Source organism: Callospermophilus lateralis, chromosome 12 (assembly GCF_048772815.1).
Source record: "Callospermophilus lateralis isolate mCalLat2 chromosome 12, mCalLat2.hap1, whole genome shotgun sequence".
In the NCBI taxonomy this organism is placed as follows: Eukaryota; Metazoa; Chordata; class Mammalia; order Rodentia; family Sciuridae; genus Callospermophilus; species Callospermophilus lateralis.
The window spans coordinates 71,753,393-71,776,729 of NC_135316.1; the positions used below are offsets into that span (position 1 = coordinate 71,753,393).

A 23,337-nucleotide genomic window follows, 5' to 3' on the forward strand; every position below is an offset into this window, starting at 1 on the left:
TTCTTAATTCTTAATAATTTTGGTTTTTATGAAATTGCCCAGAACTCCACATTTCAAGCAAGACTTAGAAGGTCCCCTCCTCCCACCTGGGGATTGATCTCAGGGTCATTCTGTACCTAGGCTACATCTCTCAAACTTTTATTTTATTATTTTTTTTAAAGAAATTTTGCAATAGAGGCTCCCTAAGTTGACCAAGCTGGCCTCGAACTTGTGCTTCTCTTGCCTCAGCCGGGCCTTCCTCCCCAGTCGCTGGGATTACAGATGAATGCCACCATGTTCCCCAGAGTTGGGTCTTAAACGTGAAAGTCTTGTTGATATGGTATCTTTTCTGGGAGTTAGAATAATTTTTTAAAGGCTTCATTTTTTAAAATCTATCGATTAAATCAATCATTTTCTTCTAACAGTCAACATTTTGAACAGAAAATATCCCTATTTTCCCCCTTTCTCAATACTTTCGATTGTTACTTTGTTAAATGTTTGGAAGATACTCAAGACAAAAACATGAAAAGAGCCTGTAGCCATCATCCAAATTGCTGGTTAAAAATAAGCGGGGAAGGAGGAAGAGTTTGGGGGTCTACCAGTAGGTGGCGCTTGTCTCTTCTGAGAAGATGATTTTACTCAGCCAAGAATCCCGTGAGAATTAAGAACGACTATGTGTGCGTGCAGTCAATGGAAGTGACACAGATCAAACCATACTTCAAGGCTGAGTCCTCTAAGTCACACGTTCCAGCCTGGTGCCTAGGCCATCACACTTCTGCATTCCTACTCCCTGCTCTGAATGTGGATTTTTATTTTCATACTTCATTCACAGCCTCATTTCATCAAGCCACATCACCTTCTAGGGACGATCCAACCTTGAATATAGAGAAAAAAAAAAAAAAATGAAGGCCCTAGAGGAGTTGGAGCTGAAGCTCCAGGAAATGACTAAGATTATTAGTTTTGCAGCTGGTCTGCCCTTAGGTGACATATGTTCTGTCCTCCCCTATGGCCTGCAAGCCTTGGCCTGGCCCGTGGCAGAACGTGAATTCACGTGCTTGAATGTAGATTTATCAGTTCTTCTGTGCCGCAGGGCAAAGGAGAAGCAGCTCTATAGGACCCTTTGGCGGTACCCAGGCTCAGTCTCAGTCTGTGACAGACTTACAGAGTCACTAGCTTTCTAACTTTTCCTGGTACCGCCCAATTTGAGGCTCAATAGGCCATAGCCAGGTCCTCTCCCTCAATTGACAATGAATTCTGTCCATCATTAAACGACCCCTTTTCAGAAGTCCTTTCTGTGTTTGTAGCTTACTACTGTCTCTCAGCAACCATTATGCCCCAATCGTATTTGTCTATATGCGCTGGGATCTGGACCCAGGGGTGTATAGTAAAGAGGGGGCAACCCTAGAGTCTGAGTCCAGCTCCGCCTCGGATTGCAGGGATGACCTCAGATGAATTTCTTCACTTCCTCTGTAGACTGAGGGAAGCAATTTTTTTTCCCCCTTCCCGGTACCAGGGATTTGCACCCAGAGACGCTTTACCACTGAACCACCGCTCCGGCCCTTTTTATTTTGAGACTGGGTCTCGCTAAATTGGTCAGGTTGGCCTCGAACTTGAGATCCTGCGGGTTAGATCTCCTGAGTCTCTGGAGTGGCTGGGATTAAAGGCGTGAGCCACCGCTCCCAGCAGGGAAGCAATTTTTCCACTTATGGGGTTCCTGGATTTAATGAGAATTTTTGTAGACGACCTCCTAGACTAGCGCCTGGCTCATTATAAACCCAAATGCCGGGGCATCTGTGGGCTCATCCCATAGGAAATACTGCCTTTGGGGGAATTCTGGATCAAACAGCCAGAATAACTCTCTTCCCCATGATCTCACTGTATTTCAAATATCATCCATTACCTCGCCGCTGTTTTCTCAGCCCCACTGAAGCCTCTGGTGCCCCTGAACCTCTCGGGCGGCAAAAGAAAGCCCAGAGAGGCTCGGCGCCTAACTGTAAGTCACCCCGGAACAGGCGTCCAGCTCCAATTTCGGGGCGGGTGGCGGGGCTCCGCGTGGGGGTAGGCTCGGGCAGGACAGACGGCGTGGGGGAAGGAGGAGGAGAGAGCAGGCGGCGGAGGAGGGGAAAGCCGGCAAGAGGAGGGAGCAGGCGGAGGAGACACATGCGCGCTGCCGCCGCCGCCGCCGCAGTCCTTAGCTTCCCGGGGACAGGAAACCTTCAAGACCCAGCTGCCACTGCCGCCTCCCGGTCCGCGCCCTATTCTGCGCGCTTGGTCTCAGCCTCCTCCCGCACTCCCAGCGTCTTTCGGGGGAGTACAGCAGGGACTCAGCCCCAGCTGCCGTCTTCCCGCCGCGGAAAGCTGTGACCCCCCCGCAGGAGCGGCGGGGAGGGGTGGGGGGCCCGGGAGAAGATGGCGACGCCGGGAAACGAACCCCAACCTTTCGTCCCTGCCCTCTCCGTTGCTACCCTGCATCCACATCATCATTCCCACCACCACCACCAGCACCACGGAGGAACCGGAGTCAGCGGCGGGACCGGCGGCGGCGGCGGCGGCGGCGGCGGCAGCGGGGGTTTCAACCTGCCCTTGAACCGGGGTCTGGAGCGCGCGCTGGAGGAGGCGGCCAACTCCGGGGGCTTGAACCTTAGCGCCAGGAAATTGAAGGAATTTCCCAGGACCGCGGTCCCCGGGCATGACCTCTCGGACACCGTGCAGGCAGGTGAGAGAAGGCCGAGGGGCAGGCAGTGGGTGTGGGGGGCCGGCTGTCGCGTCTTCCCGACGCGGTGGCCAATGTGAGATCTGATCGCGCTAGGGGTCCGTTCTGCGCGGGTTCTCTGGAGCAGGCGCGTGGGCGCAGGTTCTGCAGAGTGTATGGTGGCCTGTCTCACCCCACAGTACGTTGCCAGGAGGGCCGGATTGTGCTTGGCTGCTGAGCCCGAGTGCGCGGGTCCCGGGCTCTCCACCCAGTGTCTGTCGCGCCGTGGGAAGTGGCCGTGGGACTGGGACTTGCGGGTGCGCACTGAGCGCCGAGTGGAAGTGGAAGGATTTGAGCGACTGAGCAGGCTTCCTGGGCCGTGAGCATGGCCAGGAACCCCAGCGAGGGCAGACGCGTTTGCGCCTCCAACCCGGTGAAACCCTCTTTGCATCGAGGCGTCGCCCATCCTGGTGGGGAAAGCCAGACAAAGGTGGCACGCCCTCGTCCGACCCGAGGGCTTCCACGCGCCGCGGCGAGACCCCCTCGGCGACATCCCTGAGCGATCGGGCAACTCGGTGCCGCCTGCGAGGGGGTGCCGAGCCTTCCTCTTCCTGCGCCTGTGCGAGGAAGTAGCCACCGCGATCGCGGTGAATCCTAGTCGGCTGTCGTTTCGGAAGCAATCCATTCCCTCCTTCCTTGCTTTTCGCCCTCCGCCCACACATTAGGGTTCCCATCACCGGGACTACCTGGTTTTCAGTAACGCGACCTTTTGCGGGGGCTCTGGATGGTTAGCATGATATGGTAAAAGAAAAGTAATTAAAGCGAGCCGGTTCTCTGATGTGAACCCGGCAAGTTGTAACTCGCGCCAATAAGCAGCCAGCTTTTTCAAGTTATGTCATGTGTTGACATAGTTCTGAGCCGTCTGCTTTCTTTTTGGTTGTTGGAGTGGTAGGAGCGGGACCCATAAACAGGAAGCAGGGTGGTGGAATGGGATTGGGGCCTTGGGATCTGTACAGAACTGACTTGGTTTCTGACCATCCGGTTCCGCTCTCTGGGGGACGGTTTGTATCCTGGCAAGTGTCCAGCATTTTCAGGGCAGTGGGTGCCCCATTTTGGAGCTACTGCCCAGACCTCTTGGCTGAGTGTCAGGCCCCCTGGATCCTGTATGACTTGACCCTTAGGTCAAGATCTTCCAGTTTTCTCTTATAGAGGAAGAAGGGGGTGGGGCAACGGAGCCGGCAGTGGCTTTTGGATGCTAGGTTTCCAGTGCTCTTTTTCTCCTTTAATTCAATAAACATTTATCGGGATCCTTAACTAGTATTTAGATGGAGTTCTGAGTTCACTGGAAGCTAGAAATGCTCTCCAGGGTCATTAAACTTGGTTATTTGGATTTAGGGACAGTCTGGAATGGGCAAGACAGGGAATTTCCAGAGTTGAGCTGTTAGCAGCTGGGGGCTGTCTTTTGATAGGACCTTTTAGTTTCATCTTCTCAAGTAGAAGTTGTCCAAGAATTGCCTGAATCATTAACTTCAAAAAAATCTATTAATTTCTACCTCCCTTCTACCATAGAGTGTACCATGAATTATAGAATAGTTGTGTAGGACTGCAGAAAACAGAGACCAGCAGGACCAATAATACTATGTGTTTGTCCAGTTCTGCAGGAAGGCTCAGGGTCCTTCCTCTTCTTCAGTAATGCTGATGCTCATTACCAAATTAGGTGAACCTGATGTGTTTGTTGTGTTGGCATTTCTTTGAGAAAACCAGTGCTTTAAATGGGAACCACATCTTTCACTTATGACCTTGCTATGTGAGGTTGGTGCTTAAAAATGTTCCTTCCTGTTCTCTGCTTGCTTGTGGCCAGCTTAGGCTGTGGGTTTTGCAGGTTTTTAATTTTGAATCTTACTTGCACATATTTAGTTTTTAGAAAATTTGAACTAGTTAAAATTCAGAATCTTTAATTCCTCATCCCAAAATACAATATTATTTGAGATAGAGGGGCAAAGAGATGTCACCTGAGTTTGTAGGCACTTAATAAAGAGAAAAAAGTAGTCAGTGATTTTCCATGACATTTGAATACCCAAAAGGTATTAAAGATTTGCTTCTACAAAACATCTTTGACTCAGGTAAAAAGCTGCGTGTAAACTACATGTATTCTTCTCTTTATTCTAAATAAATATTTAGGTGAGCACTGTTCCTTATTTAGATGAGCAAAAAGCAAAATAAAGTAAGGGGTTAAAGGGATTTTCATCGTGCATGATGTTGACCTTTCCTACAAATGAAGAGTTCTAGTGGAGTTGAAAGTTTGAATAGTAATATATGCAACAAAGATAGTTGTTTCTCCTGGGCTTATAGAATATCTCTTAAATCAAAATATCACATGAAAATTCTTAAAGACATTTTCATGAATTTTGCCAGAGAGAGAGTGACAGCAAGCTTTTTCTCCTGGTTAAGTTGTCCTGTGAAAAGTAACTCTTCTGGCAGCCACCTATGCAAAACTGCACTCTTGGGCAATGTAGCATATCTGAGCAGAGTTGAAAACCAAGGTGTAAACACAGAAACATAGAGGCTGGAACTGCTCAGTAGAAGTGTAAGCTCTGTCACTCAAGTGCATATACTTTATTCATAGGAAAAAACTCTCACGCTCTCACTTTGGACTCATTAGTTTACTTCTGTTTCAAAATAAGTTTTGTTATGAGATGCTAGTCTTGTAGCAGATGAGAAGGGGAAAGATGCAGTGCTACAGATGGCACTGACCCAGATGGACAAAACCTAAGAGCCACAATTAGCACTTACTGTGTGCACTTTTATGTGCTGAGAACTTTATCTACGTTATCACAGTCCTCACTTGGCATAGTCTTATTTTCCTTTACAGGTGGGGAGACTGGGATGGAGAGAAGTCAGGTCACAGGCTCAAGACTATATCCCTACTTAGAGGCCAACTAGTGATTTGAATCCTGACAGCCTCATGACCCTGAGTTTGTTTTTGACAATCTCTGGTTAAGCAGAGGGAAAGATTGGAGAGGGTCAGAATGTGGGAGGTGTTCTGGAGATTCATTTAATCACCATCTCTTCTGTAAATAGTTATTGAGCTCTACAAGTGGATACAGGGGATTCAGTAGTGTCCAAAAGAGAAACCTTGTTCTTCTTCCTGTGAAGCTTTTACTCTAGTTGGAGGGAGGGATGAAGAGATAAATTAAGAAATTCATTTTGCAGGATGAGTAGGAAGAGTTAAGGCTAGAAGTAAAACTTGCTTCATAGACACATAGGCTGTTTATATTGACTTGCAGTAGCCTGTAACAGGGGCATGATGATGACTGCGATGGATAGAAACTAAAGTATAAAATTGGGCCTGATAAAAAGTATAAGATGTGCCCTGCACGGTGGTGCACGTCTGTAATTCCAGCAACTTGGGAGTCTGAGGCAGGAGGATCGAGAGTTCAAAACCAGCCTCAGCAAAAGTGAGGTGCGGGACTGGGGATGTGGCTCAAGTGGTAGTGCACTCCCCTAGCATGTGTGATGCACTGGGTTCGATTCTCAGCCCCACATAAAAATAAAGATGTTGTGTACACCTAAAACTAAAAAATATTTATTTAAAAAAAGTGAGTGGTCTCTAAATAACAAAATTAGGCTGGAGATGTGGCTCAGTGGTTGAGTGCCCCTGAGTTCAATCCCTAGTATCAAAAAAGAAAAGAAAAAGTACAAGATGCCCATCAGTAAAGCGTTTTTTTTTTTTTTTCCTATGCTGATTTATTAAGTAGTGTCATTTTGGATGGATAAATTCCAAAGGGTGTTTGTATGACTGAAGTAAAGTGGACTGAAAGAGGAATAAGAATAGTAATCTGAAACTGATTGCCTGAAGTTCTAAAGCAGAGGAACAAACTTAAGCTTGGAGTGTGGGACATTCATTGAAAGCTGGTCTTGTTAAGGATGAGGGGTATCATCAGTATTTTCCCCCCAGTACTGGAAACTGAATGCAGGGGTGCTCCCACTGAGCCACATCCCAGCCCTATTTATTTATTTGTTTGTCTGTTTGTTTTTAAGACAGGGTTTCCCAGCCTAGGCCTTGAACTTGCAATTTTCATGCCACAGCCTCTGGACTCGCTATATTACACGCATGTACCCTCACACTGGCTATTGTCAGTATTTGTGAGTTGACTGTGAGCAAGCAGGAAATACTATAAGGGAAATGAAGAGTTTGTCCAAGGAGAAATATAAAAATGTGGCATAGAAATACTTGAGTGAATGTTTTCTTTTATGAGTATGTGGTGCCAGGGACCAAATCCAGAGCCTCATGCATGCTATGCAAGTGCTCTACCACTGAGCTCTCCCCCCAGCCCTGAATGTGTATTTTTTTTTATGTTCAGGTATGGATTTCTGTAGATGCAAAGGATAAGACAGTAGTAATATATGAGACGCAATAGTTCCAGGAAGCTGCAGGAGCTGCCAGGAAGGAGCTCAAGGTGATAAATCTCCAAATAGCATTTGTTAAGCATTGTGTACAGAACGCAGGGGAAAGGTTCTTTGTGTGAAATTGATTAGGAAAGACTTCCATAGGAGAGGTAGGATTTGGATGGATGGGATTTGGTTAGAAATTCCCACGGACATTCTGTTATTGGAAAAATGGTTCCAAGATGTGGAGTGAATGCCTGTCATTAAGATTCTAAGATTCTGAATACGAGAGGTCATTTAAGTCTGCCCTCAGGTCATATCCTCTCAACCCACTGGCACTGTGTAATGGGGTAACAGTGCAGGGCTCCTATGACCCTTGGAGGAATCTGGAAATGGCTGAGGCCTGGGATTTGTCAGCCTGTGGGACTGACAACTTAGTGCCTGAGCTGGCTCTCTCAGATGACTGATTCAAAGACTTTTCCCTGAGATTTGTGGGTGACTTATCTGCTGAAGGCGGACGTCCTCCACCCTGCTCTCATCCTCTAGCCACCAGGTCCTTGGATATTAGTACTTTTCTGTCATTGGAAGTCATGTAGGACTTGATAAAGAAATCTATTTTAACAACATGCTCTGTTCCATAATTTTGGTCATAAAGATTTTTCACTATTAAACATACTGAAACTTTTGAAATCACATGTATTTTCATTGTTCTTTTAAAGGTACATTTTTTGAATTATTTTTGTTCTGTTGAATTCAATGTTCTGGTTATCGTAATTATCTAATTAAATATATTAGTTATTAGTAATTATCAATTTTTGTGGCAGACACTAATTTTAAAAATGTATTTATTCGTTACCTATATTTTATTTATTTTTTATTACAAGTATTTTAAATATCCATCTATTCATAAACAATTAGTTATTTCCTTTCCCCTTCTGATTATAATTTTTTTCTTTTGTTGATTAACTTCTCTCTTGTTAAGATATAGAGGACTTATATTTTAAAAGCTTTTAGAATCACTAAGATTCTGTATGGAGAGTGGTTTTGAATCATGTCCAGATGTGCTTCCATGTGTTTGTGGAATGGCAAAAACAGTCTATGCCAATATAACAGGTTATTCTCATTGTTTGTGTTGCAGGCTACTTTATTGAAAAGGCAAGAGCTTACTTATCATGCTTCTAGAATAGTATACATATATATAATACATATAATTATAAGCCTGGAAACTTCTGGGGATTTTTTTTTTTTTTTTTTTTTGGTGTCAGTTTGTAGAAGATTTTGCCCTTCATCATTGAAATGATTCTGTTGGATAGCTTTGTCAGTCAACAAATATCTCATTTGATTTTTGGTAGGGGCATAAATTTGGCCCAAATTTGGCGTACCCTTCCATTTAACAGTTTTTATTTCAATTGCTCACAATTTTTCTTGAGTTGCTGAAGCAAATTGAAATTTTCTGTGCTGTGGCTTAGTAAGTGTTTGGTGTCAACATTTAAGGGTAGATGTCTTTGGAAACTCATGTCAATGTTGGTCAATTCAAAAATCTGTTTCCTTTGCTCTTGCTGTCTTGGTGGGTGCATAGTCTTTTTCTGACTGGTCATTCAACTTCTTCATTGCTTGTTTGAACAGAAGGTGTTCCCTCTTAGTGTGTACTTTTCTGTCCCCCACCTTTGTTTTTATAAATGTAAAGACTTTTTTAAAAAAAATGTGGAGCTGGGGTTGTGGCTCAGTGGTAGAGCGCTTGCCTAGCAAGTGTGAGGCAATGGGTTTTATCCTCAGCACCACATAAAAGTGAATAAATAAAGTAATAGGGTACATCTACAACTAAAAATAATTTAAAAAATAAATTAAGCCAGGCACTGTTTACTTACTCTTTGTATCTCCCCTTAGTCACCCCCGTCCCTACTCCTGTGCTGGCCCTGTGCTGCGTTGTCTGTGCTTTCCGAGACTTGAGTAAATTAAATGCAGAAATGCTGTCAGTTCTGCCTAAGGTGGCTGTGAGTTCATTAAGCCATGACACTTCAACTTTGGTCAAAGCCTCATGAAAGCTGTTACCTGTTTGTGAGGCTCCTTTCCAGATTTTGTTCAGCTTTTTTAAGGATTGAACTTCAGCCTCAGAGAGATATCAGGCAAAGCTGGCTTGGGATGAGTCCACCAATTTGTGAACTCTTCCAGTAATTGTTTCAGTTGCCAGGATTAAGGAGATTTAGTCAATAATTGAAAATAAAAATTGTTCAATGGTAAGATGCACCAAATTTTGGCGTAATGTACACCCACTGAAAAGTAAGATGTCAATTGACTAACAAACTATTCAATAAAAGGAATTTAAGGATGAGAGTCAAACCTAGGCTGTTCTTTTATGAACTGGCACAAACCAAAAATTCCCAGAGGTCTCCTGGCCTTTAATTGTATGGTATTATTCTAGAAGTATGATTAGTAGCTCTTGCTTTTCCATAAATTAGCCTGTAACATAAGCAATGGGAAGAGCATGTTATGTTGGTGGAGATTGTTTTTGCCTTGATTATTTTGCAGTGATTATCTAGTTATAAAATTATAATCTGTCATAAAAGTTTTCTGGATGTAAGATACCAGACCCAACCATAGCTGATGCTTTTATTTATGCATAACTCATAGGAAGCCTGGCTTCTGTTGTTGTTATTGTCTTTTGCTGCAAGATTTTTTTATATCAGAATTTTGCTATGACAGGTTTTTTTTTTTTGTGTGTGTGTGTATGTGTGTGTGTGTGTGTGTGTGTGTGTGATATGAATTGTTTCACAAAGCAAAAACCAACCAACCAACCAACCAACCAACCAAAACCAACAAAATAAACCAACAAAAAAGGAAAGAGGGGAAAAAAGTCAGAATTCCAAATATGACTTAATTTGGGAAAAAGTAGGCCTACCAAGATAGAGTCAAGCATCAGTACGGCTGCGTTTTTGTTTTTGTATTGTACTGGTGATTGAACCCAGGAGTACTTCACCACTGAGCTTACATCCCCAGCTTTATTTATTTATTTTTAAATTCTGACATAGGGTCTTGTGAAGTTGTTGAGGCTGGCCTTGAACTTGTGATCTTCCTGCCTCCACCTTCCAAATTGCTGGGATTATGGGCATGAGCCACTATGCCCAGCATGCATGTGTTATTCTTCATCTGAATTTAAGAGTTCGGTGATATTGCTTCCATATTCTGTAGTAAGAAATACTACATTTGGGAACCATCTGTTCCCATAAAGTAATTCAAAAATAAAGTGATTTTGTTTACATGAACAGAAAGTTGACCAACTGTGAGAATTTGGCTTCTTTTGCTTATTCCAGCAATGCAAGAGAAGGAAGAGGCCTTTTTAGTTAGATTTTTGTGTATGTTCGTAGTTTTCCCCAACTATGTCCTCCAACGCTGGCCATAAAGGAGGATATACTTGGGAGGAAAAAACAAAATCAGAGAGTAACAATGTTTGATTTTCATAATAGTACTTTTTTTTTTCTTAATAAGAGATTATTGTTCCTGAGTTCATACAATTTGATGCAGAGACAGCTTTAACTTGCCCTACCTGAAATTCTTACAGGATATTTTTAAGTCATGGAGGGTATGTAATCTGATTGTAGGGTCTTCCTGATGTTTGTTTTTCTTCCTCCTGCTGTTTCCCTCTGTCCATCTGCTGGTGGGGACCTGAGGAGGGTGTGAGAGGAAACAGGGCCGGAGCTCCCCCCAGCTTAGTGATTCCTAAATTTCCTCCTCACTGTTCTTGACAAATGTGCAGAGAAAGCCTCCCATCTTAGTTTTTCTAATCCTCTGGCTTCCCACCTGGCCTTGCTTTTGACGGCTGACCCCTGTAGTGCCTATACACAGTTTTGCCACACAGTGTGTTCCTCTAATATTCTTCCCTATTTTTGATGTTTATGCCATGTAGGGTGAGGAACAGCATCAGGATGTCCCACCTGGTCCAGTTAGCTTAGCTCTGATTTAACTCCCTTTGTCTCCGTAGGCAACAGTGGTAATTCAAAGATAGTACCATCAACAGACTTTCTGACTTGCCCTCCTCTAGACTGCCTTAATTTTGCGTTTCTAGCTCATTCACCTCCTGTCCTCACTTCTCACTGACCTGTGAGATTCTGCTTACCTCCTACTCACTTCAGCCTCTCCAGGCCTCTCCACAGCCTCCCTGCCAGCCTCTCCTTTGACATCTCAGCATTGAATCATGCCTAGCCTTAAGGCATCTTTGTATTATTTTCTTGGTGGCCTCCTTCTTTTGGTTCAGTAGTCTTTCCTTATTCATGGTTTTATGTATTCATGGTTACAGTTACCTGCAGTCATCCGAAGTCCCAGAATATTAAATGGAAAATTCCAGAAATAAGCCATTCATAAGTTTCATATTGTGTGCTGTTCTCGGTAGTGTGATGAGCTCTAGTGCCTTTCTGCTCCATCCCACTGGGACTGAATCATCTCTTTGTGCAGAGTATTCATGATCTATATGCTACCTACCCATTAGTCACTTAGTGGCCATCTTGGTTATCAAATGGCCTAATGCAGTCTGCCAACACTTGGTTCAAGTAACCCCTATGTAGTAGCTCAGTGCCTCATCGCAATGCCTGTCGTTCATTTCACTTCATCTCATCATCTCATCGTATAGACATTGTATCATCTCACTTCATCACAAGAAGAGTGACTACTGTACCCAGATATTTTTAGAGAGACTAGAGAGACAACCACATTCACATAACTTTTATTACAGTACGTTGTCATAATTTTCCTATTTTATGTTAGTTATCGTTAATTTCTTTTTTTTTAGTTTAGATGGACACATTCCTTTTTATTTGTTTGTTTATTTATTTATTTATTTTTACATGGTGCTGAGGATCAAACCCAGTGCCTCATATATGCAAGGCAAGTGCTGTAGCACAGAGCTACAACCCCAGCCCTATTGTTACTTTCTTATTGTGCTTAATCCATAAATTAAACTTTTTTCAAAGGTATGTATGCAAAGGAAAAAAGCATAGTATATATAGGGTTCAGTTCCATCCATGTTTTCAGGCATCCACAGGGGTGTTGGGACACAACTCCCTCAGAAAAGGAAAAAAAAAAACAGTGTATTTTCCCCAGTTTTAAGTTTTCCTCCTTCAAAGAGATTTGACTTCTCTTCCTGATTTGTGTGTCTTCCATGTCTATCACAGGAAGCGCTAGACGGGCCTTGGTGCTTCTGTCTCCTCTTTCTGCCCTTCGTCTCTGCACTTTTCTAACATGATCTCAGATGGAGAGATCCCCTCTCCCGTCTTTGTGCACATTTAGCTGTGCTTTCATTCCCCTGGTGCTGACCTTATTTCTCAGCTGGTGCCTTTTTACTTCTCGGCATTGCCCACTGTGTTAGTCTGCTAGGGCCACCTTGATCGCACACCACAGAAGTTTACTTTCTCACAGTTCTGGAGACTGGAAGTCCAAGATGAAAGCGCTGGCCAGTTTGACTTCTCTCTTGACTCGCACAGGACCATCTTCCCCACGTGTCTGTATGTGGCCTGTCCTCTGTGTACATACATCCTTGGTATCTCACGGTGAGTCCAGCTTTCCTCTGGGGTTCATCCAGATGACCTAATAGAACCTCGTTAAAGGCTCTGTCTCCAGCTGCGGTTGCACTGGAGGTTAGGGCTTCCAGGTGAATTTTGGGTGGACACAATTCAGCCCATACTACCTGCTTGCTCACCCCGAGGTAGCTGGTAGCTGCTGCTCTCTCTCCTGCCTGGGTAAACTGACCTTGGACCTGTACCAGGCTGACCTTTATGCTGCCCTTCCAGCATTAAGCCCACCTCATTCACCATCTTCTCTGGTTTGAATGCGACTTGAACATGTCCCCCAAAGGCTCACACAAATAATTTGGTCCCCAGTGATACTGAGAGGTGGTGGAACCTTCAAGAGGTTAATCAGAACAGAGTAATGTTCTTCTTGTGAGACCCCCTGCGTTAGTTCTGTAGACACTGAGATTTTACAAAATGAGGTCTCCCCATGCACTTGGCTGCTTCTGCGTGCAACTGTTTCCATTTCTGCTTAATCACCATGTTGTGACATAGCCAAGAGGGTTCTCACTAGAGGCTGACCCAGTGGGGCTGCCTGATCTTGGACTTCCAGCCTCCAAACTTCCAATCTTCTAACTGGAAGATTAACAAATTTTTTTTTTTCTTTTTAAAGTACTCAGGTATTTTGTTATAGCAGCAGAAAATGGGACTAACACACCATCCCTTCCTCAGGACCTAGATAGCATTTTCTCTAACACCTGGGCCTGTGGTTAGAGTCTCAATAAATGCTATTGAGCACTTGAATGTGCTATACAGTGAGGGAAGAGCCACATGAACATTAAAAAAAAAAAGTGGGTAACTCCAGTTTACTTGGGCCCTCCTCTCATTTCTCATGGATTTGGAATCTTCCCTTTGGTTGCTGACAAGTCTCTAGAGTCATTTTTCCCTCAGTGATGGTGAGATTGCTTCTCATGAACATTGAGAAGTTGTTTGGTAAGCACTGTGACTTGTGGAAGTCAAGAGAGTTGTCAGGAATTATGAAGGAAACGGGCAGGGATTCTGTCATATTGCATAGCAAATAAAGAAATTAGTACATCAAGAAAAGCTGCTTGACATTTTTTGAGCATCAATCATATGTCAGGATCTAACGGCTAATTAAAAAGTAAGAGTTGTAGTTTGAACGACTTCACAGAATTTGGTGAGGATTAAAGAAATAATACACTTGAAAGTAGTTTTCACCTGTGAGTATTTCCGTGAACGTTGTCATTTTCAGATCAAGCCTTTCCACCCTTAGCCAAAGGGGCCTTCTTGCCTCTCTTTTTTCATTAGTATAACTTAGTGTTTAAAAGTTGGGTCTTTTGAACCTCAAAGATTTGGGTCCAAGTCTGGGCTTTGTCACTTATAAGTGTGTCACTTTGGCCAGATAAAACTTGTCAGCTTCAAATTAGAGGTAATAATTGTATGTCTTAGTAGAGATTTTGGGGGGCGCAGAGATTATATATAACAACAGATGATATGATCTTATCAAGTGCTTTCTTGGTGGCACTGGGTCTTGCTTCAAGCGCTTTACATGTAAATACATGTTACATCATTTATTTATTTTTTTATGCCTTTGTTTTTCTATTTATTTTTATGTGGTGCTGAGGATCTAACTCAGGGCCTTGCACATGCTAGACGAGCACTCTACTGCTGAGCCCCAGCCCCAGCCCCTGTTAAGTCATTTATTGCTTGTTAAGTATTCCATAGTAGGTGGCCCTGCCATAACTTCTAGCCCTACTGGGGTTTGAAAAGGGAGTTTAGAAACCTAGAAACCACCCATTCATATCTCTCCCTCATTTAGTTGCTGTGCACACACTGAAGCTCAGAGAGCTTATATAGTTGACTAAGGCCCATAGTAGGATGGGGGGTAGGTGCCAGCGTCAAGGCAGAGTTCATGGGCTCATATTAAAGGGTTGTGTCTATGGAATCGGAGTCTCCCCTGGGATGGAGGGAAGATCCCCCCTTTCTCCTGTACGCTTCTTAGGTCAAACCCACCCAGGCCAGCCATGCAGCAGGCTGCAAAGAACAGAAAATGCTGTGGAACCTTTAATAACATATGGCCCAAAGCTGGGGAGAATTAGACATGAGCCTAACAGAGGTTACAGATTGAACACGTTAGTTCAGGCTTTTACTGCCTGTGGTTGGGGGACACGCATAGGCTCCTTGTAAACTGGATTCCAAGCATTAACAGCCATGTTGGGCAGCCCCTGACTCACAAACCAGAGGACAGGGAAGGTTTTTCAGGGTGACCTTGTGTTTTAAAAGTGGGAAGACATTTTCCTGTGGAGACATTGTAGTAGCAGGGATTGGGTTCTCTTATCCACCCAGGAAGGCTATTTAACCCTGCAGACATGAGCCTTTGGGTTAGTGGTTACTTTCTTATTGTTTCTTTGGAAAAATGCTGCCTCAGTTCTGAGGTGATACCCTGAATCTGGAGAAGTGGGCTCCTGTCCCTGGAGGGTGATTCTCTCCCTTCTGGTTGTTTCTACCAAGAGCCAGAGTTGCCTGACCCCTGTCTGAGGCTGTTTGGTCAGTGGGTCCAGCAACTGGGTATCCCTCCACGTTGGTGTTGGGAGCCAGGTTTGGCATAAGCCAGGAATCCGCAGAAGTCAGCTCTGGAGTCAAGAGAGACCACTATGCAGGATGGCGCAGGGCCGAGACCACCCACCTGAGGGGGACAGCCAGGATTTAGACACTTCCTGAATTAATTTTTCATTTCTCGTATTATCTCCCAATTGTTAATTTTACAATTGGAGGGAAGTTATTGCATCTCTCTGAAGCTCAGGTTTATAATTTGTTAAAAGCAAAAATGCTCTTTACCCCTTGGGTAAATCAACTTATGTTGATATACAAAGTAAGATGCAGTACCCTGAGCAGGCCTGGTCCCCAGTGAGTGACCTACTAAAGCCTCCTTTTGTTGTTGATGTCCACAGGGCTAGGTGGTATGGTTTTCTTCAATCAAATAAAAAGTAGGCAGTTGTTAGCATGTCATTAGCATGGTGGCTAAGAGCATAGATAGTGGTTGGGGCTTTGTCTTGGCTCTTCCAGATCATGGCTTCATGATCCCTTCACTGGACCTTGGTTTCCCCCTCATAAATGGGGGTAGTAATCATAGGATTATTGGGTGAAGGAAATGAAAGGATTATGTGTCAACTGCTCAGGTCATTGCCTGGCACTGATTTTTCCACTCTTCTGAGACTGCATATTTTTAGAAAAGATATTCAATCTTATAAGGCACAGGAAGGTTAACTTCCTAGAAATATTATGACATTAATCAAATAATCTCAATATTCAAAAAGCTTGAAGGGGGTGTGCTCAGTTTGTGTGTGGGCCTCGTTTCTATTCTTTTGGGAGGATTGTAGGGAAGGCAGAAGACACTGGATGGGGAAGAGATTCCCTTGCGTTATGCGTTTCGCCTCTGATCTGGTTGAGCCAGGATCTTCTCCTGAGCTTTTGCTCTTTTCCCCTCAGTTTAACAGTGTTCTTTGGTCTGGTTTGATTTTCACCAGGACAGAGAAATCCCGAGGGGAACAAATCTAATAGAGAAGGATGAGCTCCAGATTCTCACAGTGGAGGATGGGGAGCCGCATTCCTGGGCCACTTTAGGTATTTAGGTGCAAGGTGCTGGTGACTTTCATTTTGTCCTCAGGCTTGGAGGGCTGGGACGGAGGGCTGAGTGGGCTCTCAAGAGGAGCACTTGGGGTGCATCTCTGCACCTTCTGGAAGAGTCCTGCAATTAACCAAATGCTCCTCCAGATTGGAAGTAAAGACACTGATCATTTTTTTCATGCTCTCGGCAAAAACCAGTTTGGGGATCTTTATGTTCCTGGAGACCTCTCTGAGGATGTGCATCCAATGTTTCAGTAAGAAGTGAGGACATGCCTTTGAGAAGGTGGAGATTCAGGAGTAAAAACAAAGATCCAAATCTGTCTCTTTCTCATTGTGTTACTGGTAACTGACCTTTATTTTGAGATTTAATCAGAAGTTATTTCATTAAAAACCTTACGATCCTGATCCTTCAGCATCATCCTGAAGATGCTATAAGGAAAAGGAAAGGGCCATCATTTGTTGAGCAGCATCACCGCTAGGTTTAGGGTCTCTCAGAGTGATTTCTCTCCAATGAGAAATTAACAGCTGTTGGGTAAAACACCAGTAAGTTTTCTTTCTTGAACATTCTTTTTGTAATACAAATGATTATTTTCTAAAAGCAGTTTTATGTATTAAGAATCATTGATTTTTTTTGAATTTTTTATTTGTTCGACTTAGTTGTACATGACAGCAGAATGCATTTCAGTTCATCGTACACAAATGGAGTGCAACATTGATTTTATTTCTAAAAATGAATTTTTTTCAATACACTAATTAATATTATTTTAAAATCTTATAAATGAATAGCAGGGCAGCAGAAGATTATGCAGAAATGATGGCTAAAAGCCAAAATTTTTTTGCTAGTATGCAATTTGAATCTAATTTAAAGGAATCTGCTTGTGCAATTGAAGGTAACTAGATCTGTCTTTGTGCATTTCCCTCAGAGGTGTGGATAATATCTCTGCATGCAATTTAAGGCAGTTATGTGTGGTTTTTGGTTTTCTGTTTTTTTGTTTTTTCTTTAGACAGCCTGGATAAATCCAAATGGTTTTAATTGTATCCATCATTCCAGTAGTTTTACACTTTGTTCTGATATTTACAGTTAATACGTTCTTTTGTCTGTGCAGTACTTTAAAGGGTACTATGCGGTAACTTTATGTGTGTGCATTTCCTAAATCTGATCTATTTTATAAAACCAAGTGGGCAGCTGTGAAGACCTGCTTTTGTACTCCCCCCACAATCACCCAGGCTCCTTCCTTGGAATCGGTATGTTAATGAAGGCTGGTGTCTCAATATGACATTTGCGCAGTGGGAGTGTGGAGGTAAGATGCCCTAATAGAGGCCTTGATGTTGGCCTCCAAGGCTGAGTGACAGAGACAGTGGAACCCAGCTAAGAGCTTTCATAGGCAGGCAGCCTCAGTCCGTCTAGGAGTGCTCTCATGGTTTCAGTGTGTGTTTTCTCTGGTGTCCCTGAGTGTCAGACCCCTTCTTTCCTTGAGCAGCCTGTGTACAGCGTCTGAACACCACAAGGTAGATGGGATTGGACGAGCTCTATCACCCTTGGATAAATGACGCCTGCTTTCCGTCATCACTTTGCTAAATCCATGCAACACTCTTTATGTGTTCTGAGAGAACATGAGGTGATTTTGGACATCGCTAGAGGTGCTCTTAGAGGATGCTCATAGTAGGTTGATCCTCAGTCCAGGTTGTCATAAGCAGTCTGGGTTTGTACTCTTGTCGTGGCCTAATTAATATTAGCACCCCCTTTTAACACATCCCAGTTGGATACATTGTTTGGTCTTCCCACATATACAGGGCATGGCAGATGGTAGATACCTTTTTTTTTTTTTTCTTTAATTGATACTGGGGATTGAACCAGGGGTGCTCTACTACTGAGCTATATCCCTAGCTCTTTTTATTTTTATTTTTTTATTTTAAGGCAGGGTGTCACTATGTTGCCCGAACTGGTCTCCAATTCATGATCCTCCTGCCTCAGCCACCTGAGTCACTGGGTTTACAGGCATGCGTCATACATCTATGTATGCACTATCCAGCTTAAAAAGTAGAGCATTTCCAATACTTTTTAAAGCTGTGTACCTGCTGCTAGATACCATCTTTTGAAAATAAATAGAAATGGAGACAGGTGAAGTAGCTTGCCTGTGTCCCTCAGCCAGTCTTATCAGATCAAGTTCACGATTAGACTAGCATAGGCTGGTCACCTTTTGTCAGTTGCCCAGAATTGTGTCATTTGAAAGAATTACTGGACTTGGCTGATTTCTCTTTTAATTTTCATGCCAAGAAACCCTCTCCTTAAGGTCTTTGGCAGTTGTTGTGAACTTTAGCTGGCTAAATATAGCAATACTTTTAAAATTATAAAATATCAAATACATAGAAAGGAGTCTACACAGTATGTCGACATGATTTAAATAATGACAATAATGTAGACATGGTGACAGAAAACAGATGGGACTAGAGGTGGGGAGTCAGTCACTTGAAAAAGGGTGTGGGGATGATGGCAGTGTTCCTTGCCATGATGGGTACACAGGTGCATACATTTACCAGAATGCCATGCTTGAAATGGGTGCATTTTATTGTATGGAAATCATAACTGGATCAAATACACTAAAATACATCTATGTATGCACTATCCAGCTTAAAAAGTAGAACATTTCCAATACTTTTTTAAGCTGTGTGCCTGCTGCTGATTCCCAGTGGACAAGCTAGGGTTTTTTTTCTGTTTTCTTTTCTTTTCTTTTTTTTTTAAATTAGCGCTTGATAATTATATGAAATAGCAGAACTCATTGTTTGATATTTGTTTCTGCAAACAATGTAACAGTATAATTTGGTCAGTTTCATTTCATTGCACCTCCCTTCCTCCTCCCCTCCTTTTTCTCCTTTCTGTTTTCATGAGACACCCATCTCTCACCTTTTATTTCCCTTTCTTTTCTCTAGCTTCCACATAGGTGAGAAAACATAGGACCCTTGATTTTCTGAGTTTGGCTTGTTTTGCTTCACATAATGCTTTCAAGTTCCATTCATTTTTCTACAAATGGCATAATTTCATTCTTCATGTCGGAATAAAACTCCATTGTGTATATAGTCCACATTATCTTTACCCATTCCTCCGTTGACAGATACCTAGGCTGGTTTCATAATCTGGCTCTTGTGAATTGCCCCTGCTGTAATGTGGTCATGCCTGCATCACAATAGTATGCTGATTTTAATTATTTTGGATAAATATCGAGGAATTGCCTAGCTGGATCATGTGGTTCCATTCCTAGTCTTTTGAGGAACTTCCATACTGATTTCCATGGTGGCTGTTCTAATTTACAGTCCCACCAATAGTGTAAAAATGTTCGTTTTTCTCCATATCCTCTCCAGCATTTATTATTTGTATTCTTGATAGCTGCTATTCTAAGTGGAGTGAGATGAAATTGCAGCGTAGTATCTGATTAGCGTTTCCCTGATTGCGAAAAATGTCAAACATTTTTTCATATTTTTTTTTGGCCATTTGAATTTCTTCTTTTGAGAAGTGTCTGTTTAGTTCATTTGCTCATTTATTGACTGAGCCATTTGGGTTTTTGGAGGTAATATTTTTGAGTTTTTTATATGTTCTGGATATTAACCCTCTGTCGGAAGAGTAGCTGGGTTATCTAGGTTATCCTAGGTTATCTCGTCACACTCTTATTTCCTTTGCTGTATAGAAACTTTTTAATTTGATGCCATGTTATTTGTTAATTCTTGGTTTTATTTTCTGAGCTTTAGGAGTTCTTTAAGGAAATCATTACCTGTGCCTAAGTGATGGAGAGCTGATTCTACATTTTTCTTGTAGCATTTGCCAAGTTTCTGGTTCAGTTCCTAGGTCCTTGATCCATTTTGAGTTGACTTTTGTGCAGGATGAGAGAGATCTAGTTTTATTCTTTCTATTTATGGATAACCAATTTTTCTCAGCACCATTTAAAAAAAATTCTCATTTCTCCTGTGTGTGGCAAGCTGTTTTTAAAATACACGATAATTGGAGCCTTACAACTGAATCAGTACCCACTTTTAGAAGACTGATATTTCTATTTTAGTGGACAGGCGCTTTGATCTCATTTTCTTTTATTTGAAGTAGGTTATTAAGGCTTTTAACTCACAAAATATTTCAATTCTGTTTATAATAAGTGGCATTTTATTTTATTGTTAGAAAACACTGATGCTGAGCCAAGTTTCCCAGGAACACTGGAATGATGTTAGCCAACCAAGTCCAAGGCATTCATTTAGTACCTACTGAATGCCAGACACTGCAGATATGATCTCACGTTCTCCTCCCCAGCCTTAAATTTCCTCACTGCCGTGTATGGACTGAAGTTCACAGGTGCTAAGTAGCTTGCTCAGGATCCCCATGGAGGAGTGGAGTAGCCAGGGTTTGAAATATGAACCTCCTTTTCCACCAGGTGCCTGTCAAAGTGAACTGCCCTTTGCTGGGGACAGTGGAACGCTCTGGCTAGCTTCCCAGGTTGTGTCCTGTAGCCCTGGGATCATGTGGCCTGTCACTTCCCACCTTCCCCAGTCACAACTGTGATCCTGCACCCTTCCTGCCCAGGCCCCTCCCCTGGCTCTCTCCTGCCTGCCCACCCAGGCTCAGCTGGTGCCTCTGACACCACCCTGCTTCTCCTACTGGGGTTTCCTTTTGCCTTCCTCAAGGGCCTTTTCTTTAGTGTCCCCATTGTTCCAGGTTAAGTGGCTCCATTTTACGTTAAGATGCCTTTCCCCTGCATTTACCAGGTAGCACAGAACAGAAAAGGAAACAGTCACAACCCTCCCCTCCTCTGGTCCCTGTCCGTCATTCTCAGATTGGCAGCTCCTGTTCTTACTGCAGTTCCCCTAGCCCCAGCCTCTCTCCCACCCTTCACCTCCATCTTGTGGTCTGTAACAGGAAGTTACAGTGACTGAGTGGACCCTTGATGGTTCTCACATTTCATGTCTTTCTTCTCCAATTAGTCGTAGTAGTAATAATAATAATAATAATATAATATAATGATAACTTTATTTGTTGAGTCAGATATTGTACTCTGTACTTTATGTGGCTTATATCATTTAAATCCTAAAATTATCTTGGGAGGCAAATACACATTTTTCTCCCCATTTTAAAGATTGGAAAATTGAGGTTCAGAGATAAATGCCCAAGGTCACATAGCTATTAAGTGGTGGGACAGATTCCAACCTTGTTTGACTACTCTATGATGGAGCCTAGGGGAAGGGAGACTGACTTTTTGCTGAGCCTTCCCCCCAGCTGTGCGGTGTGTGGAGGGTTTAGCATATTGTTGCTGGGGATCATTGCCTTAACATTCATTTATATATAAATGGTCTCCAAAAACCTATAACTCTGTGTAAATAATTAAGTCTAGGTTACAGAGTGGATAAGTGGAGAGATCCAAATTAAATCAGAGCTTCTGTCCCAAGGGATGCCTTCCTGCATCCAGGGTAAGTCTTTGCAGGGAGCAGCATAGGGCTGGATATTAGTGAAACTTTTCAATAAGTTACAGATTGGTTGCCAAACAAACAAAAACAAAACAAAGACTTTTTCAAAAAATCTGTTCTAATTATACATGACAGTGGAACGCATTTTGACACATTGTATACAAATGGAGCATAACTTCTCATTCCTCCCTCTGGCTGTACATGGTGCTGAGTCACACCCCTAGTGTAATCATATATGTGTATAGAGTAATACTGTCTGTCTCATTCCACCTTCCTTCCCACCCCCACTGAAGTCCCCTGCACAATCCAAAGTTCCTTCACCCCCTCAGCACCACCCCCCCCCACACACACACTATGGATCAGCTTCCACGTATCAGAGAAAACATTCGGCCTTAAAACAAAGACATTTTTAATTCTGTTAGAAGCATGCACCTGGAAGGCATATTTCAGCAGGGAAGTGTAGAGCCCATAGAGAGAATTACAGTTTTAGAAGAGACAGGGTGGAAACAGATAGGCTACCATAGGTAGTTGACGTACATGGCAGCCGCAGAATTTCTTGTTTGTCTTTGGAGAGAGGAGTGTCTAAAATTAAAAAAAGAAGAGAGAAGGTGATGCTGTATTCCCGTTCAGATTGTCCAGTGGCTGCGTTGTTAGCCTAAAACAGTCGGCCAGCTTCATTGATCCTCCCTCTACCTGCCCTTCTCAGAAGCTCACGGTAACAGCTGGTTGTGCTGGGTCTTTCCGCAGGTGGATTTGTGCACCACTGCCATTCACCCTAAAGCACATCCTTCAGGGTAATTTAACATTTTTTAAAAACCTACACCTACAAAAAGTAAAAATAAAATAGGAACTCCTTTATGTTCTAAAAATGTTAGAATTTTGGTGATCAAAACACATATACTCTGCCTGTCCATCTTGTGAGCCACGCTTCTGGGCTGTCAATCCAGGTTACAGGCACTGTGAAAGGACAGGCCTGCATGAGGAGTCTCTCCTGGGCCTTGGAGTATGTCCTCCACTTTCATTTTCGTCAGCAGGGTGTTTGTCTTGAGGGTGCTGTTTGCCAGGGGAACCGTTGTTGGTGGTATTTACAGCGGTGGGCGTTAGCACAGAGCCAGAGACTCAGGTGACGGTGGGCCCCAGCCCTGTCTTCCATGCAGTGCCTTTGTGCTCTCAGGACCTGGGCAAGAGTTGGCCATGAGCTCTGGATTTCTCAAAGTGGGCTAAGCCTGTCATTTCCAAAGGCCGTGAGGCTTTCTAGAATGTGCTGGATGTGGAAGCCTTCCCAGGGTGGATGCCCACATGCTCAAGTCACTGTGTCTTTATGGGATGGCTCCCATGCCTTCTTGCTGTGACCGTCCATGAGGATTAAAATATCATAGCTGTTTGGAATATGGGCTTGGAGTCTAACAGAGGAAGGTCAGAATCTGGCTCTGTCACTTCGATGACCCTCTCAGGTGATTTGGCACAATTCATAAATGTCTCTGAGCCTCTCATTTCTTATCTGTAAAGTGAAAGTAATAAACATTTTATGGAGTTGAGAAAGTATCGAACTTTAAGTATACAACGTGTGTGTGTGTGTGTGTGTGTGTGTGTGTGTGTGTGTATGTGTGTGTACATGCGATTGCTAGTGGCTGTTTATTGAACTGCGATGCCCACACAGGGAGAGCTATTTTTAGAGAGGAGGGGTCT

At 43.3% G+C, this 23,337-nt stretch overlaps 1 protein-coding gene across 3 annotated transcripts in view; it reads left to right on the forward strand.

Annotated features, from left to right (window-relative positions):
• Positions 1–2,182: 2,182 nt before the first annotated feature.
• The window catches only part of Lrch1 (leucine rich repeats and calponin homology domain containing 1), a 181,717-nt gene continuing 160,562 nt past the window's right edge, over positions 2,183–23,337 (forward strand). For all 3 annotated transcript variants that reach the window (XM_076871935.1, XM_076871933.1, XM_076871934.1), the window contains exon 1: positions 2,183–2,695. In XM_076871935.1, coding sequence (XP_076728050.1) covers positions 2,389–2,695 — 307 coding nt within the window. In that variant the 5' untranslated portion in view covers positions 2,183–2,388. The remainder of the gene's footprint in view (positions 2,696–23,337) is intronic.